Here is a 27,286-nt window from a genome sequence, read left to right on the forward strand (position 1 = left end):
TTGCCTTAGAAGTTTTCTAAGTAAATAATAACATAGATTCATCAGCAGCAAAAGACTTCATTGATATTAAAACGATTACACAGCTCTGAGAATGATCAAAAATACATGATTGCTTTTAGGTATATGTAGCTGTCTTCTAGGATCCTTCCTTCTCATTGGTTTTACTGATAGAATTTCCCCAGCCTAGACCATGCCAAGTGTTGGATACCTCTGACCCATCCATATGCTCGAGCTTGTAGGTACCCGGTCTTAGAACTTTTTTGACCTTGTATGGGCCTTCCCACTTTGGCATCAGCTTGCCGGTGTTGGTTGGATCAGAGGCCTCGGTGTCTCGTAGGACCAGGTCTCCTGCTTTAAAGTTTCTAACCCGGGATTTTTTGCTGAAGTGATCCCGGGTCTTTTCCTTGTATTTTTCCATTCTTGCGATTGCCTGATCTCGGACCTCATCTACCAAATCCAAGTTGACCCGGAGTCCCTCCTCATTTGCCATTCATCGAAGTTGATCGCTCTGTGGGAAGGTGACCCGACTTCGATTGGGAGCATTTCCTCTGTTCCATAGGCTGACTTGAAGGGAGTTTCTCCGGTGCTTGTCCGGGGACTGGTTCGGTATGACTAGAGAACATGTGGTAACTCTTCTGGCCATTTGCTCTTGCTTTCTTCTAGCCTTTTTTCAATTCCTCTCAGGAGGATCCGGTTGGTAACCTCTACCTGGCCATTTCCTTGAGGATAGGCGACTGAAGACTTTTTATGCTTGATACCTCTTTCGGCCAGGTAACTCTCGAAATCTGACCCTATGAACTGGGGTCCATTGTCTGAGACCAGGACTCTTGGTAGCCCGAATCTCATCAGAATGTTATCTGACCCTATGAACTGGGGTCCCATGATGTCTATCCCCCATACAGCAAACGGGATTGGGGATATAACTAATGAAGGTAGGACAGGGCTTACCCGGGGCACATTGCTGAACAATTGACAATTTTTGCATTTCTTCACAAACTCCATAGCATCTTGGTGGATAGTCGGCCAATAGTATCCTTGTCTGATAATCTTGTAGGCTAAGCTTTTGGCCGACATATGATCTCCGAAAATTCCTTTGTGGACTTCCCTTAGGCAGTACTCGGATTCTTCAGGGCCAATGCATTTCAGGATCGGGGCCGAGTAAGTTCGGCGAAACAGGATCCCGCCTTCTACGAAAAACTTGGCTGCCTTAGCTTTTAATCTTTGTGCCTTTCCTTTGTCTTCGGGTAACTCTCCCCTCTCTATGTAGTTGATCAAGGGAGTCATCCAATTAGGATTGTCGTTGATTTCGAAAATTTCTTCCTGTTCTATTGTTGGCTTGTGCAATTCTTCGAAGTAGACTGAGCTATCAAGGTCAGCTGAATTTTGGACTAACCTGGAAAGGTTGTCCGCCTCCGCGTTTTCTTCTCTGTTGACTTGCAAGATTTTGCACCTGGGAATCAGAGTGAGATAACTTTTCACCAAGGCTTGGTACTTGGTCAAAATCGGGTCTTTGGCAAGGTATTCTCCATTGGTCTGTCTGACCACGATCTGGGAATCACTGTAGATGGTGAGGTTCCGGATTGACAGGATCCGGACCAACTTCAATCCTGCTAACAGGGCTTCATACTCCGCTTGATTGTTGGTTGCTGCAAAGTTGAAGGAGATCGTTGTTTTAATGGTGAATCCGTCCGGGCTTTTCAGGATTAGCCCGGCTCCTGATCTTTCGGTTGTTGAGGAGCCATCAACGTGGAGTATCAAAGACTCCGGGTTAGGCTCTACCGGGGCTTCTGGTTCAGTTTCCATGGGAGTTGTCTGATTTTCTGGAAAGTTGCATTCCACTACAAAATCTGCCAGGACCTGGGCTTTGACTGCTGTCCGGGGTAGGAATGTTAGGCTGAACTGGCTAAGTTCGATTGCCCAGTTCACTAGTCTCCCGGAGATATCTAGCTTGTGAATGATTTTCCTCAGAGGTTGGTCTGTGACAATCCTGATCTCTCTTCCTTGGAAGTAGTGTCTGAGTTTCCTGGATGCGGTGATCAGTGCAAATGCAAATTTTTCTAAGTTGAGATATCTGGTCTCCGCATCCTTCAGAACTTGGCTAACATAGTAGACAGGCTTCTGCTGTCCGGCTTCTTCCCTGATCAGAGCCGCCCCGACGGCAAAGGGGCCAGCTGACAGGTACAGGTATAAGGGCTCTCTGGGCAGGGCCTTTGTCAGGATCGGGAGTTTGGACAAATATGCCTTGATTTCTTCAAGGGCTTTTTGGCAATCCGGGCTCCATTCTACGGACTTCTGATTTTTTGCCCCTTCAATAATTCAAAGAATGGTAGACAACGTTCAGCAAGTTTTGAGACGAACCTGCGTAATGCTGCCAAGGACCCTGCCAGCTTCTGAACCTCTCTTTGAGTCCGGGGTGGTTGCATTTCTTGTACAGCTTTAATCTTCTCCGGGTTAGCCTCAATACACCGGTTGCTCACCATAAATCCTAAGAACTTTCCAGCTTCCACTCCAAAGGTGCATTTGTCCGGGTTAAGTTTTAGCTTTGTCCTTCTCATGTTTTCGAAACATTCTTTGAGATCTGAAATGTGACCCGGGATTGATGTAGACTTGGAGATGATATCATCAACGTAGCATTCTAAATTTCTTCCAAGTTGGTCTTTGAAAATTTCATTCATTGCCTTCTGGTATGTAGACCCGGCGTTCCTTAACCCGAAAGGCATCAATTTGTAGGCATAGACCGCCCGGTGGGTTATGAAGGCTGTTTTGGCTATGTCTGCTGGGTTCATCTTAACCTGATTGTACCCGGAGAAAGCATCCATAAATCTTAACATCAGGTGTCCTGACGTGGCATCAATAAGCTGATTTATGCTTGGTAGAGGATAAGGATCCTTGGGGCATGCCGCATTCAAATCCCTGTAGTCGACACACATCCTCCACTTGCCATTTGCTTTCGTAACCATGACTACGTTGGCTAGCCATTCCGGGTATTTGATCTCACATATGATATCTGCCTTCACTAAATTGCCAACTTCCTCATCTATAGCCTTCTGCCTTTCTGGGGCGAAATTTCTTCGTTTTTGTTTGACCGGCTTTTTCTTGGGGTCCACATCCAAGCTGTGCATTGCTAGTGACTCGTCTAACCCGGGCATGTCGTCCGGGCTCCAGGCAAAGACATCTGCGTACCTCCGGAGTAGTTGGATGAGTTCTTCATTAAAAACGGTATCCAGGCCTTTCCCAATTTTGACTTTCCTTGTCGGGTTGTCTTTCTCGATCAGGACAGACTCGGTTTCGACCGCAGCTTCGACCTTAGTCAATTCTTGTGCCGAGATCATTTGTTGGATCCGGGCATCAATGTTCTTTTCAACAAAATTTTGAGCCGAGCTTATGGTTGCTTGCTGGTTGCTTTGTCCAGGACCGGGATCGGATGCTTCCGGGTTATGGCAGCCCGGGTCTAGATCTATGACCTGGACTTCACCTTGGGTGTCTTTCCTTGGGTAAGGGCGATGTTTTTTGTTGCTCCTCTGTTTTTGGAAAACGGCTTCTTTTTTCTTGTTGTCCATATGTGTTTCTGCCATGACCAAGGCTTGGCTGTAGCATACCCCGGATGTTGCCGAATCTCCTTTGACTTCCCCCACCCCGAACGGGGTCGGCAACTTGAACTTTAGGTGTGGAATGGATGTGATGGCTTCAATCTTGTTCAGACCCGGACGACCAATGATCACATTGTAGGAGGTGGGTGTGTCTGTGACGTAGAATTTGATTACATGGGTGACTTGGTTCGGGGGAGTTCCGAATCGGACCAGAAGATAAAGTGTGCCTAGGACCGGGACAATGCTGTTCCCAAATCCGTATAGAGGATCCTCCCTGTAGTCGTTCATCCGGATACTCCCTAATTGCATTCGATCCATGGTTTGTTTGAAAAGGATGTTGGCTGAAGAGCCGTTGTCCACCAGGATCCTTCTGACTTCATTGTCGGCCATATCCAAGGTTACTACCATGGCTTGGTTGTGATCCCGGGTGACTCCTTCGAAATCCTTGTTGCTGAAGGAAATCACCTGTTCGGGGAAGGTTTGTATGGACATTACTTCTTGACTGGAGTCCGGGCTAGGAGGAGGAGAACAGGATCCGCCCAGCACTACGTTGACAATGTTTTTCTGTTTCCCGGATCCTACTGCTTTGTCATCCGTGTTCCGAGCTACGTATTGCCCCATGTTTCCTTTGCTGATCTGCTCTTCAATAAAGTACTTGAGGGATATGCAATTTTATGTTTTGTGACCATGAGTACCATGATAGTCACAATGCTTGTTTGTGGGCCTGCTTTCTGGGGGAGTCTGCATTGGTTTTGGGGGGGTAGTAAAATGGTTTGTCTCTGACTTCCTTGAGTATATCTTCGCGGGACCTGTTGAGCGGAGTCCACTCAGGCTCTGGTTTTGGCTCTCTGGATGTTTTGTTTGGACCGGGGTCGCTTCCAGACCCGGATCCTGATTGGCCGGTTCTCCTGGACCCTGGCTGCTGGATGAAGTTGGTCTGTCTATCAGGTTTGAATTTCTTATCCTGGTGATATACTTTTCTGGGTCCGTCCTCGATTTATTTTCCCTTCGAGCTACCTTGTCGGGTCATTCTCATTGCTTGGAGTACGTCGGTTTCCTTAATGAACTTCGCGGCCATGGCGTAGGCAGCCGCCAGGCTCTGGGGTTCTTTGTTGATCAACTCGACCACATATCTCTCATTTTGTTCCGGGTCTAGGTTTCTCCGGAAGATGCTCAGAGCCTCACGCTCGTCTAGGTTGGAAATTTTGTTGATTGCTTCCTGGAAACGTTTCATGTAATCCGAAAGTGCCTCATTATCATATTGACAAACCGTTTCCAGGTGACACATATGAAGTTCATGTGTTTTGTTTGCTCGGAACCTTCTGAGGAAGGCTTCCCTTAAATCTTTCCAGGACCCGTTGCTCCGGGAGGGGATCCGGCTGAACCATCTCTGCCCCCCCCTTGAATGTGGATGCGAAGAAACGGCATTTGGTCAGGTCATTGTAGTTGTAGATCTGGGCTATCTGTTCAAAGTAGTGCAGGTGTTCCTCCGGGTCACCCAGTCCATTGAAGGACTCGAAGTTGTAGTGTTTCATGCCTTTTTGTCGGGGGATGGATTCCAGGGAGTGGCTGAAGGGAGTCAGGGTTCCCCCAATTTCGAGTCCGGATTCATTCCCAATTTTTCTGTTGAGTTCATTGATCATGTCTCTCAAGTTGGTCTGTCCGGGCTCATCATTCTCATCGTTAGAGATGAGCTCGGGTGTTGTCTCCTTTCGGTATCGCTTGGACCGGGATCCTTTTGTCAACATTTCTTCTTCGAGTTGGACCCGGAAAGCAATCTTTTGCTCTAGATTTCCTCTTCTTCTTTCCGGATCTGTTCTTTCCTCTCAGCCAGGATTCTCTGCCTGGTTTCCTCACTTTCTTTTTGTTTCTTTTTCTTTGCTTTTTCTCCGAGCTGGTCGAAGACGGAGCCCCGGGACTGACGACTGTTCCCGGAGTCCTCAGACTCGTCAATGTGTTCAAGTCTGCGGTTGCTTTCTCGGCGATCATGGTACTGTCGGATAGCTTCAGCCAACTCTACGCTGGTGAGTTGGGACAGATGGAGGGTGGTTACTTGGACATCGGTATACTTGTACTGATTCATTTCAATGGTAACTCGACCATCATTTGGATCAACTGTCTGATTTTCATCGCCCACCCGGTTTATGAGTTGTTCCGAGACCTGGTCCGCCTGAGGTTTATCCGGGTTCAAGGGAGGGACCAGGTTGGAGCGTGTCTTTTTTTCCATGGTTTCAAGAACTCACACAGGGTATATGGTTGCTGTTTTGGTGATAGTGCACGTAGACAGTATAGATAGTGACAGGATGACATAAATAGTGTGTACAGGTATGATTTGGACTCCCTTTTCGGGAGCTTGTTGGAGTAGACGAGCCCAGTGGCACCGTGACCACGGGGCAGAGGACACCTCCCCCTCCTTCTAGCGCCAAATGATAACTCCAAACTCCGGTCCTGGTCCTTCCTCCGCAGTGTATGGTGGCTCTGCGGTGTAGCTGCTGGACGGGTGTCTGGAAAACAACACCGGAGGGGGGTTTTGACCCCGCGGCGCCTCCGCGCGTGAGAATGAGCGTAGGCTTTAAAAGGATTAAGACTAGAAAATGTGTTATCTATATGTGGTGGGTGAAGGTGGTGTATGGTGGTTGCTGGTGGCTGGTGGCTTTTGTGTTTAGATATATGCTGAGTGCACAAGTGTGTGTGTGTAAAAATCAGTGTAAAGAGAGAATAACCCTTAAACTCTTGATCCTTGGTCTATTTATAGGCCAAGGATTAGGGTTTAGGGGTGCGTACCTGGATCCTGGTCCTACACGTGTAGGGGTTTGATCCCCTATACATGTCCAGGTGTCAGCGTAGGAGTAGTTTTTTGGAATGTTCCCTGGCTTGTCTCTACTTGGCAGTCGTTGACCGTTGTGTGTTGTCTTTATCGTGTCAGTCTGTGCCTTGTGCAGCAAGTGTCGGCTGGTGCTCGTGTACCCGGGTAGCGTGAGTAAGGGACCTACCCGGGTTGAGGCTCCTTTCAGGGTTAATGTTGTCGGTCGCATGCCGACGGGGCGGCCGGGTTCTTTGGGCCGGAGGTGTCCGGATTACCTTGTCCGGATCCTTCCTATCAGGTGGATCGACGAGAGCTTGGTGGCTTGACATACAATACAATACAAAGAGGTGAAGAAACAATTGGAAGAGGTAAGCTTAATTACCTAATTCATATTCCCACTGCAGTAGGATTTCGTTAGACCTGAAATTAGCTTTGTTTGGTTTTTTGAGTTTTAATTAGTCTCCTATTAGTTATTAACTTTACTACCTTAGTTTGTAATTTGTAAGGGCTGAAACTGAGAGTTTTTGATTTCAAGTTCACATCTCAAAACTAACATCAACTGAGCTGTTCGTCATGGCAGCAGGATCTTTTTCGAATAGAAACAATTATGATCCTAAAAGCTATGATTTCGCTTCGGATAATGCTCCTACAATGATTACATTAATCAAGTAATTTCAACGGTGTTCACTGACTTCCACTCCTCCGATCCTGTCGGTGCCAATTCTTCCGAGGTTAGACTCTGACCCCTCATTATTTGGGTCAATTATGTTTATTATTTTTAGGATTTTGATCATTTTTTGCTTTGAAAAAAGAAGAAGAAATAAGGGCTTAGTTTCTGGGAGTTTTAATCAGGTTAAGTCCAAGAATGATGATTTTAAGTCCAAGAATGATGATTCGATTGGGTATGCTCAGATTCTTATAATTATTTTTTTTCCTTTTAAATAGTGTATGTTTGTTCATTTCTGATTTTTTTTTATGAGTTGGGATCAATTGTATTGTTTATGGTGAGTGTTTCAATTTTATACTTGTATGAGCTTAGGCCAGTAAATTAAATAATAATGTTAGGTACAGGAGCTTATATGTCAAGTTTGTTGACAAAGTCTTGAGCTCCAGTGGCTATTGTTGTTTGGTTTTGGTAGGTGATCAGATGTGATTTAAGTGGAAAGTCGGAGGAACCAATGTATAACTAGACCTAAAGAAAAAGAATTTGTGCAGGATCGGCCATTTGCTACTAAGTATATTTACTATTTATCTTATATTCTTGCTGCCAACCATACAAGCTGTTAATATTCGAAAGGATCAAGCTCATGGTCTTCGACAGAATGGGATCTTTAATCCTTAGATTATAGGTATCCCTTGTGAATCATAGTGGCCCTTGCTTGGTTTTGTTTATAAGCTTAAATCTTTGTCTTTTTGGGGGTAGATTAGGAATTGGTAATATACAATGACTTCAATTTTCAATTGAGTGAATTCTGTTCAATTGATTGCGTAATTTGTTATTTTTTACTTAAACTAACGCCTACTTTAATGGTGATAACTTCACCTAATTCACAACCTTGTAGATTTTTGGATAAACACTGATCATAGAAGTGAATTTAATATTCGAGAAAAGGATATAACAAATTATATATAGAGATGATGGTTCTACTTGTTGCTTTCCCAAACCTAGAGCGAAAAGAGTTGTGAAGTTTACCAAATAATTAGCTGCTGCTAATCCTGGAGCTGGATACCAGTTATGAAATTTGATTTTGACGTATTAGTTCTGGCTTATGTATAACATTTTTACCTTAGAGAGGCTCAAAGCTTTAGACTGTAAAGGTTGTACTTGTCAGTAATTAAAGAGTAACAAGTTTGGAGAGGTAAATTACGAGAATTGTCTAATTTATACTTGAGCCATATTAAAGAATTAAAAATCTAACTATTAGTTTTAGTAATACTAGATCATCAAATTTACAGATTATTATGTGGCGTTGTAAACTAAACCTAACAGATTATCTCTCACTCGAAAGGGGAGACCTAACACCTGCTATTCCAAAAAACATATTGCAAAATATCCCTGAGTTATGGTGGTAGTCTAATGAAAGATGCAGAGCTCTCCGAAGTTTGCTCGGATCTGTAAGGGCTTTTAGAACAAAATAGAGCGATCTCCGAAGTTTGCTCGGATCTGTAAGGGCTTTTAGAACAAAATAGAGCGATCAAGATTTTAATTAAGAAACAAGCTTATAGCAATTAGGACAAAACTACGTTACTTGGGTTGTCTCAGTGAGTGTAATATTTTCAAACTAAAGGACCTTGTCCTTGAAAAGATGATATATTTGCAGGTGACCAGATGCATGCTGTATTTCTGGTCGTTAGTGCAGAAATGCAAACAAATGTGTTTTTTCACCAAACTAGTGGCCTAACATGATCGAGAATCGACACTTATGTGCTCAACAATAGAATCACATTCTATTACTGCTTATCATTGTGCTATTGTGTTAACATTGTTTCTTCTTATTATATTTTGTACATGTAGGATATTTCATTTTCATTGTGCTTCTTAGTTTAATTTTATATACATGTTAAGTAGTTTTTGATTTAAAATTAGACATTTACAATTGGATTTTCAATTGGATCCAGCCTCTTCCTTCAGCCCTGACTTGTGCAGAAAATCATTCATTGTATCTCCAAGTCCCCTCTCACTCCCTTTGTCCTCACTGTGCATCAACTCCAAAAGCTGCTTATGTGATCCTTCACATTCTGGCAATCGGCCCGGCTGCTGGCATAGATATAAGAAATGTATGTGCAGGGTAGCCCGTGACAGCCATAAGCTTATCACAAAATGTCATGTCAAATGCTCATTCCCAGGTATTTCCATCATTTCCAACTTTCCCCCACAATCTACTTAATGGCAGTACATAGGTTCATCAGGAATCCAGTTCTTTCTCTTCATCTCAGCAAAAACTTAGTGGAGCCATTGGTTATGTGCAAGGTTTAATGCTGCATTTAATGGAGTTTGTCAAGCTCAATCCACTTGGGTAGTCCAAGATGCAGAGCTTCGAGGGGAAGTCCATAGGTCAATACTTGATGAGCTGACTCCTGCCTACAACTCCGTTTTGGGGCAAAACAGGAGCCTTTCTGGCAACCTAGTGAGACACATCAGATACACGGTCAATGACCTTGAAGGTACAGTTCATAATCTTTTCATGCAACATAGCTCTCTAAACATTTTTGAGGTAAACCTTATAGTTAAGGAGTCGCGGTTTCAGCAAATTCTTTGGTTTATTGATCAGTGTTACATATTATTCTATCATTGTAAACAAATTGGTGTAGATTATTGACATGTATGTAGTTCCACAATTATCCAAGCTTTGTTGTTTCAACTTCCATACATATTATATCAGTAGTATTCAGTGGATCTGCATACTTTGGTTGGAAATAATGAGATTGAACTATATATATTGGTTAGATGTTCATCGTTTTCCTGCTTCCTTCATTGCCTATTTAACTACCTAAACTAGATTATAACACTATAAACCCTTCTTTTGAAATATACATTCTCCCTCATACTCATTTTCTTCCTTATCATAGAAAATTTGCACTAATTGCTTAGCAATAAATTAAAAGTTTGCACTGATTATTTTCAAAATACTCCCTCCCACCTCCATTGTTCATTCTAATTTCACTCTGTTCCATTGTCCCCCGCCAAACAGAACATTAGAATGCTAACATAATGACCTTTAGTTTGAAAGTGGCCCTTCGAGGCATCAAATTACCAGCTTAGCATGTCAACAGACTAATGTCACAAAACGCGGAACTATGAGCTATATATAATGGTGGGTTGGTCTAGACAACTAGCCTCAATTTGCGGTGGGTCACTGTAAATGTAAATGTAGATGGTTCAACTCGGGGTTCAATTAGCCAAGCTGGTATTGGCTTTTTCATTCATGATAACTTTGGTCAATGGATTGCGTATTTGCAGGGTGTATAAGCTCTGCATAAGACGCTTTCTAAAGAACTTTGGCCTCTGGAATTGCAGATTTACAGGTTGTATAGGCTCTGCAAATATGCTTTCTACAGAGTTTTGGGCTATATGGTGGGGAATAGATTTAGCGTGAAAAGAAATTAGGCCAAATAGTATTTGCTGAATCCGTTTCTTATGGTTGCAGTGACACATATTCATGAAGGTGTATGCTGACCACTCTACAATATTGGTTCTGAAAAATTCGGGAGTATATTAGATAATCATGGCAAGTGTGCACTTCTTTGTAGAACTCAGATTTGCCCTTCAAGTTATACTTCAAGATTCTGATAATCCAAACCACATGGAGTTCAAACGGAGCTTTTCCAGCAACCTCCAAATACACCAAATCATCATCAATCTCCATACTTGTTGTCGGCTGAGATTCTATCATCGGATTACCGTATTTCGGCTAATTGAGGAGGCAGGTAGCAACCTGAGAGGTTATCTTGAGCTTAATCCAGCAGCATTCCCCTCTCCACTGTTTTTTTTCTGTGTATACATAACTTATCTGACATTGCACTAACATAGTATTGATGTTGTGCTGACATGGAATAAAGTGGATCATCAAACCTATGCGTTGTAGTATAGATAATAGATTACTTTACTCAAATTTTCGACAAATATGTGCAAATTCTGTAGCATTTGATCCTTTTTGAAATACTGAAGCCCACTTAAAAGGAGAATAAGATGATAACCATATTTACCTTTAAATTAATTATAAATGTGTTATAAATAATATACATATTCTCTTTAAATTTGCTAAGGATCAGCATAGAACGTATATCGTGGATACGGAGGCTGCATTTTTCTACAACTCCACTAGCTACTGGGATGATTTTGCCTGGGCAGGAGCGTGGATGTATTATGCTACAGGAAATACTTCTTACCTTCCCTTGCAATCACAATGGCCTCACAAGCTGGTGCTTTTGGGGGAGGCCATGATTATGGCGTAGTTAGTTGGAATAACAAACTTGCAGGAGCTCAAGTAAGTTGTATTATAGTCTTGGTACTTGCTTTTAACATCATGCAATCATACTATTATGAATTTGTTCCTTGATAGCAAACCAAGATCATAATTGGCAAGTTCATCATGCGATGTTTTTGCACTGTGACTGATATTTTATGTTAGGTTCCTAAGTTCTACGTTTAATTTATTGAACTTCTTACCCTGTAAAGCCATTTACAACTTAAGAAGCAGAAGAAAATTTCTTAGCATTTTTATAGTTAATTTTTTGGGGTATTAACTGATGAATGGTGGGAAATTCTTTACTTATCGCTTCCAACAAGCAAGAACATGGTTGTTATTGTTGAATGGAAGTGTTTTATACAAAGCTTAGTTTGGTAATCTTCAGTTGTAACCAAGTACTTGACTCATTTTAGCAATTTTGTTTTGTTTTGAATATTTCAGGCAAAATCAGTTAGGAGGAAATTTAGTCGCAGATAGCCAAATATTATAGCAATTAAGTCTTTATTTCAACATTTTTTGGTGATCTGGATATTTAATAACAAACATTTAAATGTTACAGTGTTCAGGTCTTACTTGGACATGGTTTGCTCATCTATAGTATTTAACTCTTGAGTCAGTTGGAGAATCTGGCTGTACTTTGATATATTATGATCATTATAATCATTGTTTAAATTTATTTTTTGTAATCTCAACTTAACATTGTATGAACAGTTTTCTGGTCATTTATTAGACCTTTAAATATTTGTATTTCTATAAGTGAGTGCATGTGTGCAAGCTCTATTTTCATTTGTTTACTTAAATGTCAACTTTCTATCTTCAGTTTTGGACATGCACTTTCTTTAGGGGCGGAACTAGGGGGCGAAGGGGGGCTAGAGCCCCGGCTAGAATAAAAAAAATGAGTAGAATTTTTTTTTTCCGACCCCGAATGTTCTCTAAAAATGATATAAAAAACTTTTTTGAGCCCCAGGTAAGTTTCAAAAAACTTTGTATTAACTGATATTTTTCCTTCAATCAAATGTTGTTAAATATTTGAGTCCCGAATTTTTTTTGAGCCCCGGGTAATTTGATCTCCTGGTTCTGCCGCTGACTTTCTTCACTCAAATCTAAATCATTATCATTTTAGTATCAAAATTTTATTATATGACTAATAAATTTAGAATTATTAAATCTTTTATCTAATTATTTTTTTAAACTAAAGAATTATGAAAAAGAAAGTCGCTCGTGCCTTGCACGAATTTAGTTATAATTTTTAGTTTGGTACTCTCCCTTTGAAATTACAGGTCTAGAACATGTGGAGATATATTATTCTTATATTGTTAAAGAGTTTCAAATACTAAAAACACTCATGATAATACATTATCATATAATATATCATGAAATAATATATAATGAGGTTAAAAGAAAACTTATAAATATATAATTTTGAATGACTTTTTTTAACAAGAACATTCATGTAACTTTTTTTCTTAATAAATAACTAGCTTTTTTTGCCCGTGCTACGCACACAGGTATTGATTCTTTGATTTTTTTTATCAACTTAACCTATACTTTCTGTCGTGATTAACTCCAAATTTGACGGGTAATCAGCGCAGTCAAACTATTTATTATCTGTTTTAAGTTATGAAATTTCACGTATTTATTAGTATTTTGGCCCGTGCTACGCACACGGGTATGATTTTTTATTTTTTTATCTAGTTAACCTATACATTTTTTTATTAACAAACAGTATGATATGAGATATAAGTTATGAAAGGCACGTATGTAAGAGTCAAAATACTCGAGTAATGTTATTGGAGATCAGTACGTTATAGATGTTAAACATAATATATATGAATGTCGATTGAAAAAAGATAAAATCACGCAACAGATTTTATAACGACGCGGACTATATAAATCTTTGTATTTAAAAACATAAATAATTATAACCTTGATCTAATTATGTAGATTATAAATCTTCCATCCATTCCTTATTTATTAAATTAAGGTGAATATGTTGATGATAGAGTTTCCACACGTCCTTAATAAAGATAGATAAATAGATTAAAAAATAATTAACCTTAAACATCAATAAAGGAATACATATGTAGTTATAATTCAGTTACATAACTTAAATTATATGCTACAATTATTGCCAATACTGAAAATTGATAGTATGAAGATATACGTGATAAATATCTATGGAATAGATATTGTATTGATTTTCTAACGGAATAGATTTTTCATCAGTATTATTAATATAACCAAATATTTAATATAATAATAAAATTTCAAGTTTAGAATAAAAATTTATAAGTTTATGGATCAATAATCAAATCATTATTTGTATAGTTAAAATAATAAAAAAATAGGTAATTGTTTCTAAAATATTTATAAAAATCATGAAAATAGTAATGACTATATAATTAAGATTTCTCGGGGTCGCCTAACGGCGACTCCTCGTATCTTAAATAAAATACCAAAAAAATTATAATAAACCATATGCAAAAATTTTTATTGTTAAGTTATTTAACTGAAAATATGCTCATTTATCAAATTTTTATTTACTCCCTCCGTCCCTTTTTATCTGTCCATTTTAGAAAAAAAACGCATACCAAAGAATAATTGATTGTATAAACTTTTTCATTAAATACCTCTAATTAATATCTTGAAGATGGTGGAATACCTGTGACGCTCCCGGCCCGGGATGACCTCAGCAACCCGACCCGGGGGTGCCATTCTACTGAACAAACCAAAATATATCTTCATAATCTCAAACTTACATTACAATTTAGCTTAAAGGCATATTGTGCCTTGCGTCAGAAGTCTTACATCACACCTCTAAAAGTTCAAAAATACTTCTGTCAATTACATCAGACTTCTACTTGCAAATCCCACCAAGTCTATTACTTCAATTCATCACATTTTTACCCTTGCCTGAATATCCTTCTCTACAATTCTTCCCTGTAAAATTAGTATATAAAAAGGGATGAGCTCATAAAGCTCAGTAAGCATATACGTACATTTCAACTGAGTTTTATTCACAAAATTTGGTGAACCAAATCAATATTTCATCAGAGTCATCAAAACAGTTTCACACATCAAGATGAGAATGAGTATGAGTATTCAAGCACGATAAGTTCATCAATTCATCAAGTTGGGATCCCGGCCAGCTAAACAATCGGTTTAGCTTTACTTCCAATAAGGAAGCATCATCATCAGTTCATCAAGTATCAATGCAAGAATACTCATTTCTCATTAAAATCAACAACAAAATGTTCACTAAAACATCACAAATTATCAACAGTGAAGGGTACAGTATATACTTACAGCGCACAACGTTCCAATCTATGTTGAATAATCAAGCTCGTCTTCCAGATAATCAATCTTCTACGTCACAAAATAATAAATTTAGAATATTATCTTAAAATTATGATGATCTCGTAAAATCTACTTATACTTCCTCATTTAATATTACTATAAGATCATATCTCGTTTATTCTTCACTTATTATTGATTGAAGTAAAAATATTCTTTATTACCTCATGTTATCATCCTAAGATTCTCATTTCTTCTAAATTATCTCTTTTATTCAATTATTAACTAAATCCATCAATTTAACTTATTATTTATTAAATCAACCAAAATATAAATTTATTTAATATCTCTCAAACACAAAATTAGGCTTCACCAATAAATCCGAAATATTATTTACTTAAACTTTCATGTTTTACACTTTTACTAATTCCATTATTTAGTCCCTCAAATTAATTAAACACTAATTTTCAATATTCTAACCAATCAAAAGATGCCACGTCATCATCTTTTCCAACACATCCATCTAGTTTCTCTCTCCCCGAAGTCAACACACATGGCCAAACTTTGACCAACCATAACTCTCTCATTTTTAATCCAAATCATTTGATTCAAGAGTCCATTCCATCTATTTTTTCACAAGGAATTCAAATATGAATTTTATTTTATAATCCGACATCAAATTATTACCCAGCGAATTATTTATCAGAACTAATTTTTTTTTTAAATAATTTACTAACTGCTCTCTCCTCCATCTCTCCCCACATCACCTTCCTCCTTCCGCCCAGCAGCCACCATAGCCGGCCGGAGTGTAGCTCCGGCGACTCACCGCCGCCATCACTCTCTCTCTCTCTCTCCCCCTTCCCCCTTTTGCTGCCACACCACCACCACACACCATTTCTCCCTCCCGGTTCCGCCGATAACCCAACTCAGCCGATCACCTCCTTTAATTAAATCAAATCCCAGCCCTCAATTCATTCAGTCAACACAATCAATCAAAAGCCCCAATTCATCAAGAACCCTAATTAATTATATTGAGAAAAATGGATTTTACAATCTCAAAATGTATATACGTATATAAGCAGTGCTGATCTGAGGCCCAAACCTAAATGGTTTCACTAGTGGGTTAATTAATAGAAATAAAGAATTCTTATATAAAAGGAAATAAGTACCTTGTTTTATAAATTTTGTTAAAAATTTGATTTCCTTCCTCTTTTGATCATCTCCTTCTATTCCCTTTTTCCTTCCGCTAAACAAATCTTCAATCTCCGTTAATATCTCCCCTCTCAAATGTATAGGTTGTCAGAAACTTTAAATTTAACTCACCCTCGAGGCTTTATATAGCATTTCTACTAATTGCAATTAACATTAATTAATATAATTAAATTAGGCTAATTGTACCATTACTTTGGCTCCAAGTATATTATTTGGGCTCCAAGCAATGTACTTAGGGTGCAAGAAACGCTACGTGAATTTAATTAATTTGTTTCGCTCGGCTCTATTATCTTGTATCGGTTTTTAATAAACACAATTATTTAAATAATTAAATATTACACAAAATAATTATATAAATAGATTATTAATTTTTTTTAATATTTTCTGGCCAATTCCTAATTTTATAAAGACAAAATAATCATCTCGGCTGGAAAGTGCGTTAAGTAAATAAATAGTCGCGTCTACTATATTTTTTCGTATAAACGCAGCTCTCGCGTTAACGTACATATTTAAATTAACGACGGACCCACACAATATAACCCACATGTTTACTAGCATTCTCGAAGCTATAATATTTTTAATTAATAATACCTCATGCCTCATAAATTTTTATTAAATACGAGACTAATAAATAGTCTTTTCGCACAATAAATAATTAAATTAAATAGTTGCATTTCTTTCATACTTGTGAATTTCACGGGTGTTACATTCTTCCCTCCTTATAGGATTCCGTCCTCGGAATCCCGATTGATGCTTAACAACTTCGGGTAGCTTTTTCTCATTACATCTTCTAATTCCTACGCAACCTTTTTTTTTTTTAAATTCTGGGTGCACTAATCTCTCATAAACTCTTCCCTCCTTATGCTCTGACTTCTTAATCACTAATCCAAGCTTTTTCATTTCCTTAATCAATTCCTTTGATAACGACATAACATTAACTCTTTCTTTTCTACTTAATGCCTCAGCAACTAAATTTGCTTTCCCTGTGTGATAGTCAATTGTACAGTCATAGTCCTTTAACAATTCCAACCATCTCATTTGTCTCATATTTAACTCTTTTTGAGTAAACAAGTATTTTAAACTCCTATGATATGAAATATCTCAAACTTCTCACCATACAAATAATATTGCCAAATTTTTAAAGCAGATATTATAGTAGTTAATTATAGATCATGGGTAGGATATCTCAACTCGAAATCTTTAAATTGTCTTTAAATCATATACCATCACTTTTCCATATTGCATAAGAACACATCCTAGTCCCTTGTGAGATGAATCACTATAAATCACAAAAGTTCATGTCTCGTCGGGTAAGATTAACACGGCGGCCATTGTAGTCGCTTCTATGTTTCCTGAAAACTCTACTCGCACTTAGTCCATCAAACTTCTCTTCTTTCCTAATCAACTTGGTCAAAGGATAAAAATATTATGGATAAATATAGTAACAGATTTATCCGAATATTTCTTAAATACCCTATTCATAAGATCCATAAATGCTATAGGTGCATTAGTCAATCCGAAAGGCATTTCCTAAGAACTCACAATGTTCATGTCGGGTCGTATGTGTCGTCTTAGGTACCTTTTTTTTAGGCCTGGTCCTTAATTGATTGTATTCAGATCTCAAGTCTATCTCAGAAAAGTAAGATGATTCCTTCAGTTGGTCAAACAAATCATCAACCCTAGGTAAAGGGCATCTTATTTAATTCTCGATAAGCTATGTGACATCCTTCAAATTCGGGAGTCTGGATCTGACATCACCATACAACATCTTCTTAAAACACTTTCTCAAATAAACTATATTTTTAAAAAGAACAAAATCAAAGGATTTGAAATCTGAGCATTTTGAAAAGAACTCAAAGGAAATAAAAATTTGAAGAACTTTATTGGATATATAGAAGTCTTTCACAGTGGTAATCATCGATCACTGATTTTTCAAAATAGCTTTCATTTGAAATAAAAGGATGACTGGGAGACCAATATGATCAAATGAACTAAGTGTTGCGTGTCTAAATTAAGACACTACTAAAGGTTGTTAACCTTCTTGTAATCACAACACACACAAGTGATGGCGTCCCATCCAACTCCTATCACACAGACAGGTATACCTTGTGTCCCCTATATTTAGGGTTGTTCATCCCAATCGGATTGAAGAAATATCAAGGAAATAAGATTTGCTTCAAAGATTTGTTTTTGAACTATTATCTCACAACTTGGACAAACCTGATCTACCGTAATTACTTCGTGATCAGCTATTTCTATAACACACTAGACTCTTCTTGAACTTGCTTAGCTTCCAGCCTTCCACAAATAATTATCTTTTCTATTAAGCATATAAGCATCAAAGATAGTTCTCTTATCCTCTTTTACACCAAATATTTCAAAAGTCTTCTTTATTTCTCTTAGCCGTATCTTGGCCTCAACGGGATCTACACTCCCTTTTACTCTCGATGTTCTAACTATAGTAAGTACTAAACACATAGTTTATTCGACACACTCATGACTAAGATCCATATATCCTATAGACCTCTTTTCTAACTTTAAATCACACTAGTTTTAAAATCTTAATCCTACTCTCGCCGATTCTCGAACCTATAGCTCTGATACCACCTGTGACGCTCCCGGCCCGGGATGACCTCAGCAACCCGACCCGGGGGTGCCATTCTACTGAACAAACCAAAATATATCTTCATAATCTCAAACTTACATTACAATTTAGCTTAAAGGCATATTGTGCCTTGCGTCAGAAGTCTTACATCACACCTCTAAAAGTTCAAAAATACTTCTGTCAATTACATCAGACTTCTACTTGCAAATCCCACCAAGTCTATTACTTCAATTCATCACATTTTTACCCTTGCCTGAATATCCTTCTCTACAATTCTTCCCTGTAAAATTAGTATATAAAAAGGGATGAGCTCATAAAGCTCAGTAAGCATATACGTACATTTCAACTGAGTTTTATTCACAAAATTTGGTGAACCAAATCAATATTTCATCAGAGTCATCAAAACAGTTTCACACATCAAGATGAGAATGAGTATGAGTATTCAAGCACGATAAGTTCATCAATTCATCAAGTTGGGATCCCGGCCAGCTAAACAATCGGTTTAGCTTTACTTCCAATAAGGAAGCATCATCATCAGTTCATCAAGTATCAATGCAAGAATACTCATTTCTCATTAAAATCAACAACAAAATGTTCACTAAAACATCACAAATTATCAACAGTGAAGGGTACAGTATATACTTACAGCGCACAACGTTCCAATCTATGTTGAATAATCAAGCTCGTCTTCCAGATAATCAATCTTCTACGTCACAAAATAATAAATTTAGAATATTATCTTAAAATTATGATGATCTCGTAAAATCTACTTATACTTCCTCATTTAATATTACTATAAGATCATATCTCGTTTATTCTTCACTTATTATTGATTGAAGTAAAAATATTCTTTATTACCTCATGTTATCATCCTAAGATTCTCATTTCTTCTAAATTATCTCTTTTATTCAATTATTAACTAAATCCATCAATTTAACTTATTATTTATTAAATCAACCAAAATATAAATTTATTTAATATCTCTCAAACACAAAATTAGGCTTCACCAATAAATCCGAAATATTATTTACTTAAACTTTCATGTTTTACACTTTTACTAATTCCATTATTTAGTCCCTCAAATTAATTAAACACTAATTTTCAATATTCTAACCAATCAAAAGATGCCACGTCATCATCTTTTCCAACACATCCATCTAGTTTCTCTCTCCCCGAAGTCAACACACATGGCCAAACTTTGACCAACCATAACTCTCTCATTTTTAATCCAAATCATTTGATTCAAGAGTCCATTCCATCTATTTTTTCACAAGGAATTCAAATATGAATTTTATTTTATAATCCGACATCAAATTATTACCCAGCGAATTATTTATCAGAACTAATTTTTTTTTTAAATAATTTACTAACTGCTCTCTCCTCCATCTCTCCCCACATCACCTTCCTCCTTCCGCCCAGCAGCCACCATAGCCGGCCGGAGTGTAGCTCCGGCGACTAACCGCCGCCATCACTCTCTCTCTCTCTCCCCCTTCCCCCTTTTGCTGCCACACCACCACCACACACCATTTCTCCCTCCCGGTTCCGCCGATAACCCAACTCAGCCGATCAACTCCTTTAATTAAATCAAATCCCAGCCCTCAATTCATTCAGTCAACACAATCAATCAAAAGCCCCAATTCATCAAGAACCCTAATTAATTATATTGAGAAAAATTGATTTTACAATCTCAAAATGTATATACGTATATAAGCAGTGCTGATCTGAGGCCCAAACCTAAATGGTTTCACTAGTGGGTTAATTAATAGAAATAAAGAATTCTTATATAAAAGGAAATAAGTACCTTGTTTTATAAATTTTGTTAAAAATTTGATTTCCTTCCTCTTTTGATCATCTCCTTCTATTCCCTTTTTCCTTCCGCTAAACAAATCTTCAATCTCCGTTAATATCTCCCCTCTCAAATGTATAGGTTGTCAGAAACTTTAAATTTAACTCACCCTCGAGGCTTTATATAGCATTTCTACTAATTGCAATTAACATTAATTAATATAATTAAATTAGGCTAATTGTACCATTACTTTGGCTCCAAGTATATTATTTGGGCTCCAAGCAATGTACTTAGGGTGCAAGAAACGCTACGTGAATTTAATTAATTTGTTTCGCTCGGCTCTATTATCTTGTATCGGTTTTTAATAAACACAATTATTTAAATAATTAAATATTACACAAAATAATTATATAAATAGATTATTAATTTTTTTTAATATTTTCTGGCCAATTCCTAATTTTATAAAGACAAAATAATCATCTCGGCTGGAACGTGCGTTAAGTAAATAAATAGTCGCGTCTACTATATTTTTTCGTATAAACGCAGCTCTCGCGTTAACGTACATATTTAAATTAACGACGGACCCACACAATATAACCCACATGTTTACTAGCATTCTCGAAGCTATAATATTTTTAATTAATAATACCTCATGCCTCATAAATTTTTATTAAATACGAGACTAATAAATAGTCTTTTCGCACAATAAATAATTAAATTAAATAGTTGCATTTCTTTCATACTTGTGAATTTCACGGGTGTTACAATACCCCTACTTTATGTCTTGAAAACATGAATTCAACCAAGTTTTAAATAAGTCAAGCCTTGAAAATTGAAATTATGAAGATATATTTGAAAAACTATCATTAAGTTAGTTTTGAAAGTATAAATGGACAGATAAATAGGGACAAATTTTTACTTCCAAAGTGGACAGATAAATAGGGACGGAGGGAGTATATAAGAATAAGAATATGTTCATTAGGGGTGATCGCGGTCCGGTTTGGTTCGGGTTGGAGGTAGAACCGGAACCAAACCATATATTAGCGGTTTTTCAAAATCTCAAACCAACCCGCGACCCGCAAACCAATTAACCCGGACTAAGCGGTGCGGTTTTTAATGGTTCGGTTAAGCGGATTGATCGGTTTATGCCTAAGGCTTATAATCGAAGATGAGGATTCATGAATAATACTAGAAAATAGAAGATCATTTTTGTCTCCATTTATATAATTTCACATAGTTAAATTAAAATACAAAATTTCGTCTAATAAAATACATAAAGTTGAATCGAAGTCGTGGATTAATGAATTGATATGACTTGTAGTTAGGTATTGATAAGGTAAGCAACTAAACAAACCCAGCAAGTATAAACTAAAAAAATTAATATATTTATATAAAATTAATATTTTGTATATATATAATATTAAATATTTATATTATATATAATATATATATATATATATATGAATACGCGGTTCGGTTTTTTAACGGGTTGGTTTAATATAAAACCGAAACCAACCCACAAACCACGGTTTTTTAAATTAGTCGAACCGAAACCGTAAACCTCATTTCGGTTTCGGTTTGGATCAGATTAATATCGGATTGGTTTATGCGGATTTTGCGGTATAAACCAGACCATGATCAACCCTAATGTTCATAGCATTTCGGCCCGTGCTACGCACACGGGTATAATTTTTTGTTTTTTTAATTTAGTTAACATATACATTTTTTATCAACAAACAGTATGATATAAGATATGAGTTATGAAAGGCAGCGTATGTAAGAGTCAAAATACTCGAGTTATGTTATTGGCGATCAGTACGTTGTAGATGTTTAAGATGATATATACAAATGTCGATTGAAAAAAAATAAAATCACACAACAGAAATTATAACGACGCGGACTCTATATATCTTTGTATATAGAAACATAAATAATAATAAACTTAACCTGATTATGCAGATTATAAAGTTTCCATCCATTCCTAATTATAAAATTAAGGTGAACATACTGATGATAGAGTTTCTCCGTCCCTAATAAAAATTGATAAATAGTTAAGACATAATTAATCTTAAAAGAATACATATGTAGATATAATTCAATTACATTACAAAAATTATATATATGCTACAGTTATCGCCTATATTGAAAATTGATAATAAGAAAACATACATGATAAATATCTATACTGGAATAGATTCTGTATTGATTTTATATAATATTTCTAAAATATTTATAAAAGACATGAAAATAGTAACGACTATATAATTAAAATATCTCGGCGACCCCTCGTATCTTAAAAAAAAATAACAAAAAATTATAACTAATTGTATGTAAAAAAAATTTATTGTTAAGTTATTTAAATGAAAATATGCTCATAGCATTTTGGCCCATTCTACGCACATGGGTATGATTTTTTGTTTTTTTTATCTAGTGAAGCTATACATTTTTTATTAACAAACAATATAATATGAGATATAAGTTATGAAAGACAACGTATGTAACAGTCAAAATAATCGTGTTATGTTTTAGGCGATCAGTACGCTGTAAATGTTAACGATAATATATACGATTCAATTGAAAAAAATAAAATCACGCAACAGAAATTATAACGACGCGAACTATATAAATCTTTGTATTTAGAAACATAAATAATTATAAACTTAAACTGATTTGGCAGATTATAAAGCTTCCATGCATTCCTTAATTATAAAATTAAGGTGAACATGCGATGATAGAGTTTCTCCGTCTCTAATAAAAATTGATAAATAGGTTAAGAAAGAATTAAACTTGAATGAATATATATGTAGATAGAATTCAGTTACATTACTAAAATTATATATATGCTATAATTATTGTATGTATTGAAAATTGATAATAAGAAGATATATAGGTGATAAATATCTATAATGAAATAGATTCTTTATTGATTTTATATAATTTTCCTAAATAATTTATTAAGACATGAAAATAATAATGACTATATAATTAAAATTTCTCGTGTTCGCCTAACGGTGACCCTCGTATCTGAAATAAAATAACAAAAAATTACAATTAATTGCTTGTAAAAAAATTTATTGTTAAGTTATTTAAATGAAAATATGTTCATAGCATTTTGGCCCGTGCTACGCACATGGGTATGATTTTTTATTTTTTTTATATTTAGTTACAATATACATTTTTTATTCACAAACAGTATAAGAGTCAAAATACTCGAGTTATATTATTGGCGATCAGTATGTTGTAAATGTTAAAGATAATATATATGATTCGATTGAAAAAAATAAAATCACGCAATAGAAATTATAACGACGCGGTATAACGATCTGTAAATTTGTAAATATTTAATAAATAAAATTATTATCTGATTATTATGTGCTCAATATTATCTGGTTGTGCGGTGATTATATTCTCGAGAGTCGGTGTATTTAATTTTTATTGATTGTCGAGCCGTGTTATCGATTTCTATTTGTTATGAACTTTGTAGAGTTTGGATTTTATAAAATTGTGTATTGCTTATAAAATCATTTTTATCGCTTTATAATTTCATTAAATGTTTTTAGAGATTTATAAAATTCCTAAATTGATGTTTCGTTAATTTTTCAGCTCTAAATGATTTTCGGTGTAGTTTCAAGTGGGGTGTTTCTATTAATTTCAAAAATGATCCAAAAATCATGAAAATCATATTTTACTAGTTTTTAATTATTTTGAGAATTTTAAAATTATTTTGGTATTTATCTGGATCATTTTATTTGTGGGTTTGTTCGTTAAATTGTCAAAATCAGTGTGGAGCCAGCCAGATCAGAGGACGCGTGTTAAAACTTTTGATACGTGTCACTAAACCACCGAACTCAGTTTATAAAATAAAATTATTCTATTCATTAATCTCATCTCTTCCCCGTTAATCTCTAAACCTCTCTCCCTCACAATCTCTCTCACCTGTATCTCTCCTCTCTCTCTCTCTCAAAATCTCTCTCTCACTCTCCCTTTCTCTCTCTGGACCGATCTCTCTCTCACCCTCACCTGAATCTCTCCTGAGTCTCTCTCTCTCTCGGTTTTCTCTCTCCCCGCGTCGCCGCTTGTCGCCTCCATCCAGCCGCCTCACTTCCTCCGTTTTCTCTCTGTTTCATTCGCCGCCTTTCACTACAATCTCTCTCCGCCGTCTCCCTCCGGTTTTCCTTTCTCTCCCTCCGGTTTCTCTCCCTCCTCTCCTCTTTTCCTCCTGGTTTATGCTTGTGGCTGCTATGTATATTATGTGTGGAGTGTGTGTATTTCGTGTGGTGTGTGTGTGTAATCTACGTGTGTGTGTGTGTGTTGAGTGTACAGTGTGTGTACGGGTGTGTCAAAGTCAGGGGGAGGGGGGTTGTATGTTAACAGGTGTGGGTGAGTGTGTGCGTGAGTTTTTGTGTGTGTTGGCTTAGTGGGTTTGGCCGTAAATTGTTATACTTGAGTTCTAGATTATTTATGCGGCCTGAGTCATGAAACTGACTTTGATACTCCCTCCGTCCCAGTGAATTGTATATAGTTTCCTTTTTGGGACGTCCCATCAATTGTATACATTCCAAAAGTAGTAAACTTTTATAATATAAAACATCATTACTCCAACTACTTTCTTCCACTATCTCCATTCTATAATAATATAAACACTATTACACCCACTTCTTTCCTCCACTATCTCAAATTTATTATTAAATATAAATGGGTCCCACCACTATATCCACTTTTCATCCAACTTTACTCTTTTCTTACTCAGTTTCTTGGTCTCCGTGTCCCAGCCATTTGTATACAAATGACTGGGACGGAGGGAGTACGTTATTTGTTTATTTAATTGTTTTGTGGTTGGATCGCTTGATTGAGTATCGGGTTAGTTAGTATTTATAGATTAAGTACTTTGGATTGATTACAGGTTGTTTTGAATTTGTTGTGTCGATATGATATCGACTGGTAGTCCGATAAATAGAGGAGGTGCTGTCGATTTTCAAATAAAATTAGATTTTAAATTATACGGAACGTCACCTGTAATTATCGAACTATCAATCGTGTCTATAGATAATATTTATGTGACTTGGTGTAATATTTTACGAACAGTATTATAACCCTATTTTCTCGTACTATCAGTGGATCGTACAATTTGAATTCAACCCGAACCTGATTTGAAATGTGTGAGCCTTATCTGCTTATCTGTACTACTTTATATATGTGAGTCGGGTTGTATTATCGAAAGGGTTGGAGTCTAGCGAGGATGTCTGACTTAGTGCCTGTCTAACTTGGGAATTGTTCGATCCTGTAGGTTTTGTTTCAGGACACCAGTAGGCTAGTTGACTCCCTTCTTAGCATCTGATTCCTATACTCAGCAAGGCAAGTACTTCTGACCATACTCCTTGTGGTTCAGATCATATATGAATAAAGTAGAGCAAGAATGCATGTCTTATGTCAAATGTTTTACGTTACGTATTCCCCGGTTGATATGGAGTTCATTTATCTTTTAAAAATTGGTTTTAGGGGATAGTAACTTGTGATTGTCTATCCCGAATGAGATTCAAATTCTGAAATTATTTAGTAATTATCATTACTAAATGCAATATAAAGAGATTCAAATTCTGGAGACATGGTATTGATTCACGAATATCATGTAGTGATTTTAAAAAGGGGATAGATAATAAATGTGATTCAAACTGAAAACTGGAAATGGATCAGATATCTCTATTTGGAGCTGCGTAAGAGGTTCCGTTATTCGGTAACGACCCAGCATGAGGTTGCGTAAGAGGCTAAGTCGGGTGGTGCACATTATTAAAATTTAAACCCCTTAGTCCAGCGTGATAAAGACTTAGCTAGTCTTTAGGTTCCGGAACATTCATTCGTGATGGCCTCGTCGTCGTCCGGTGTTGATAGGCTGATCAGCTATCTTCACCTGTTAGCGTCCATTATATCTGATAATTCATTTTGAGACTAAATCCTGTTATAGCATGCTAGTGAGAAATTTTGAAACTAAAACTTATGATTATCACATTTTTCCAGCATGCTAATAAAAGTTGATTTCCAGTTTTTATATCAAATGATGGTTAACTGCTTTATTTTCAAAGCATGTATGATTTCTATACTCTTGCTCTTATAAAATGTTTTTCGATTATATCTCTTGTTTATTCATATTAGTACTGCTGAGCGATTCATAGCTCACCCTTGCAAAATATTTACATACCTGTTTCAGATGCCTAGAACGAGACCACCCAGAAGACCGTTGACCAGTAGTGGACGGGGTTCCATCCCTCCACCCATTTTGGGCACGTCTGAGGTAGTGGAGTCAGATATTATAAGTTATGGTATTGTAATAATTAGCGAGTTTATTCGGATTTAAGATTTACGGTAATGTAATATTCAGGTGACTTAAATCATACTTAAACCTGGCAAGATCCTAGTCAGGGGATGTATTATTATTATTATATTCAGGTTGTGTTTCCTTTTCATTATTATTAGTGACGTCAACTCTTACCCCGGGGTTGAGGCCGTCACACGCGGACTATATAAATCTTTGTATTTAGAAACATAAACAAATATAAACTTAACCTGATTATGCAGATTATAAAGGTTCCATCCATTCCTTAATTATAAAATTAAGGTGAACATACTGATGATAGAGTTTCTCCGTCCCTAATAAAATTTGATAAATAGGTTAAGAAATAATTAACCTTAAAAAGAATACATATGTAGATATAATTCACTTACATTAAAAAAATTATATATATGCTACAGTTATCGCCTATATTGAAAATCGATAATAAGAAGACATACGTGATAAATATCTAAAATGGAATAGATTCTGTATTGATTTTATATAATATTTCTAAAATATTTATAGAAGACATGAAAATAGTAACGACTATATAATTAAAATATCTCGGGGTCGCCGTTAGGCGACCCCTCGTATCTTAAAAAAATTAACAAAAAATTATAACTAATTGTATGTAAAAAAAATTTATTGTTAAGTTATTTAAATGAAAATATGCTCATAGCATTTTGGCCTATGCT

The 27,286-nt window shown here is 36.5% G+C and overlaps 1 protein-coding gene and 2 long non-coding RNA genes across 3 annotated transcripts; 2 read left to right on the forward strand and 1 right to left on the reverse strand.

Moving 5' to 3' along the window:
- Nucleotides 1-612: 612 nt before the first annotated feature.
- Nucleotides 613-4,211, reverse strand: LOC108203334 (uncharacterized). Its single transcript, XM_017372168.1, has 2 exons — nt 2,363-4,211; nt 613-2,306 (listed from the first exon to the last, which is right to left on the reverse strand). The coding sequence occupies exons 1-2, from the start codon at nt 4,209-4,211 to the stop codon at nt 613-615; spliced, it is 3,543 nt and encodes a 1,180-aa protein (XP_017227657.1).
- A 4,588-nt stretch (nt 4,212-8,799) lies between these two features.
- Nucleotides 8,800-10,891, forward strand: LOC135152349 (uncharacterized). Its single transcript, XR_010291413.1, has 3 exons — nt 8,800-9,243; nt 9,368-9,561; nt 10,545-10,891. It is a non-coding gene; the product is annotated as an uncharacterized LOC135152349 (long non-coding RNA).
- A 13,254-nt stretch (nt 10,892-24,145) lies between these two features.
- On the forward strand, nt 24,146-26,724 carry LOC135151996 (uncharacterized). The gene is made up of 3 exons (XR_010291049.1): nt 24,146-24,453; nt 25,551-25,618; nt 26,469-26,724. It is a non-coding gene; the product is annotated as an uncharacterized LOC135151996 (long non-coding RNA).
- The last annotated feature ends 562 nt before the right edge of the window (nt 26,725-27,286 follow it).

The sequence above is a fragment of the Daucus carota genome, chromosome 4 (genome assembly GCF_001625215.2).
Source record: "Daucus carota subsp. sativus chromosome 4, DH1 v3.0, whole genome shotgun sequence".
In the NCBI taxonomy this organism is placed as follows: domain Eukaryota; kingdom Viridiplantae; phylum Streptophyta; class Magnoliopsida; order Apiales; family Apiaceae; genus Daucus; species Daucus carota.

Bases quoted from the DNA above. Each gene is read 5' to 3' on its own strand.
- LOC108203334 (XM_017372168.1), bottom strand. From the start codon at position 4,211: ATGGGGCAATACGTAGCTCGGAACACGGATGACAAAGCAGTAGGATCC. The intron at 2,307-2,362 runs GCAGGTTCGTCT...GAATTATTGAAG, and splicing joins AGGGTCCTTGGCAGCATTAC to GGGCAAAAAATCAGAAGTCC.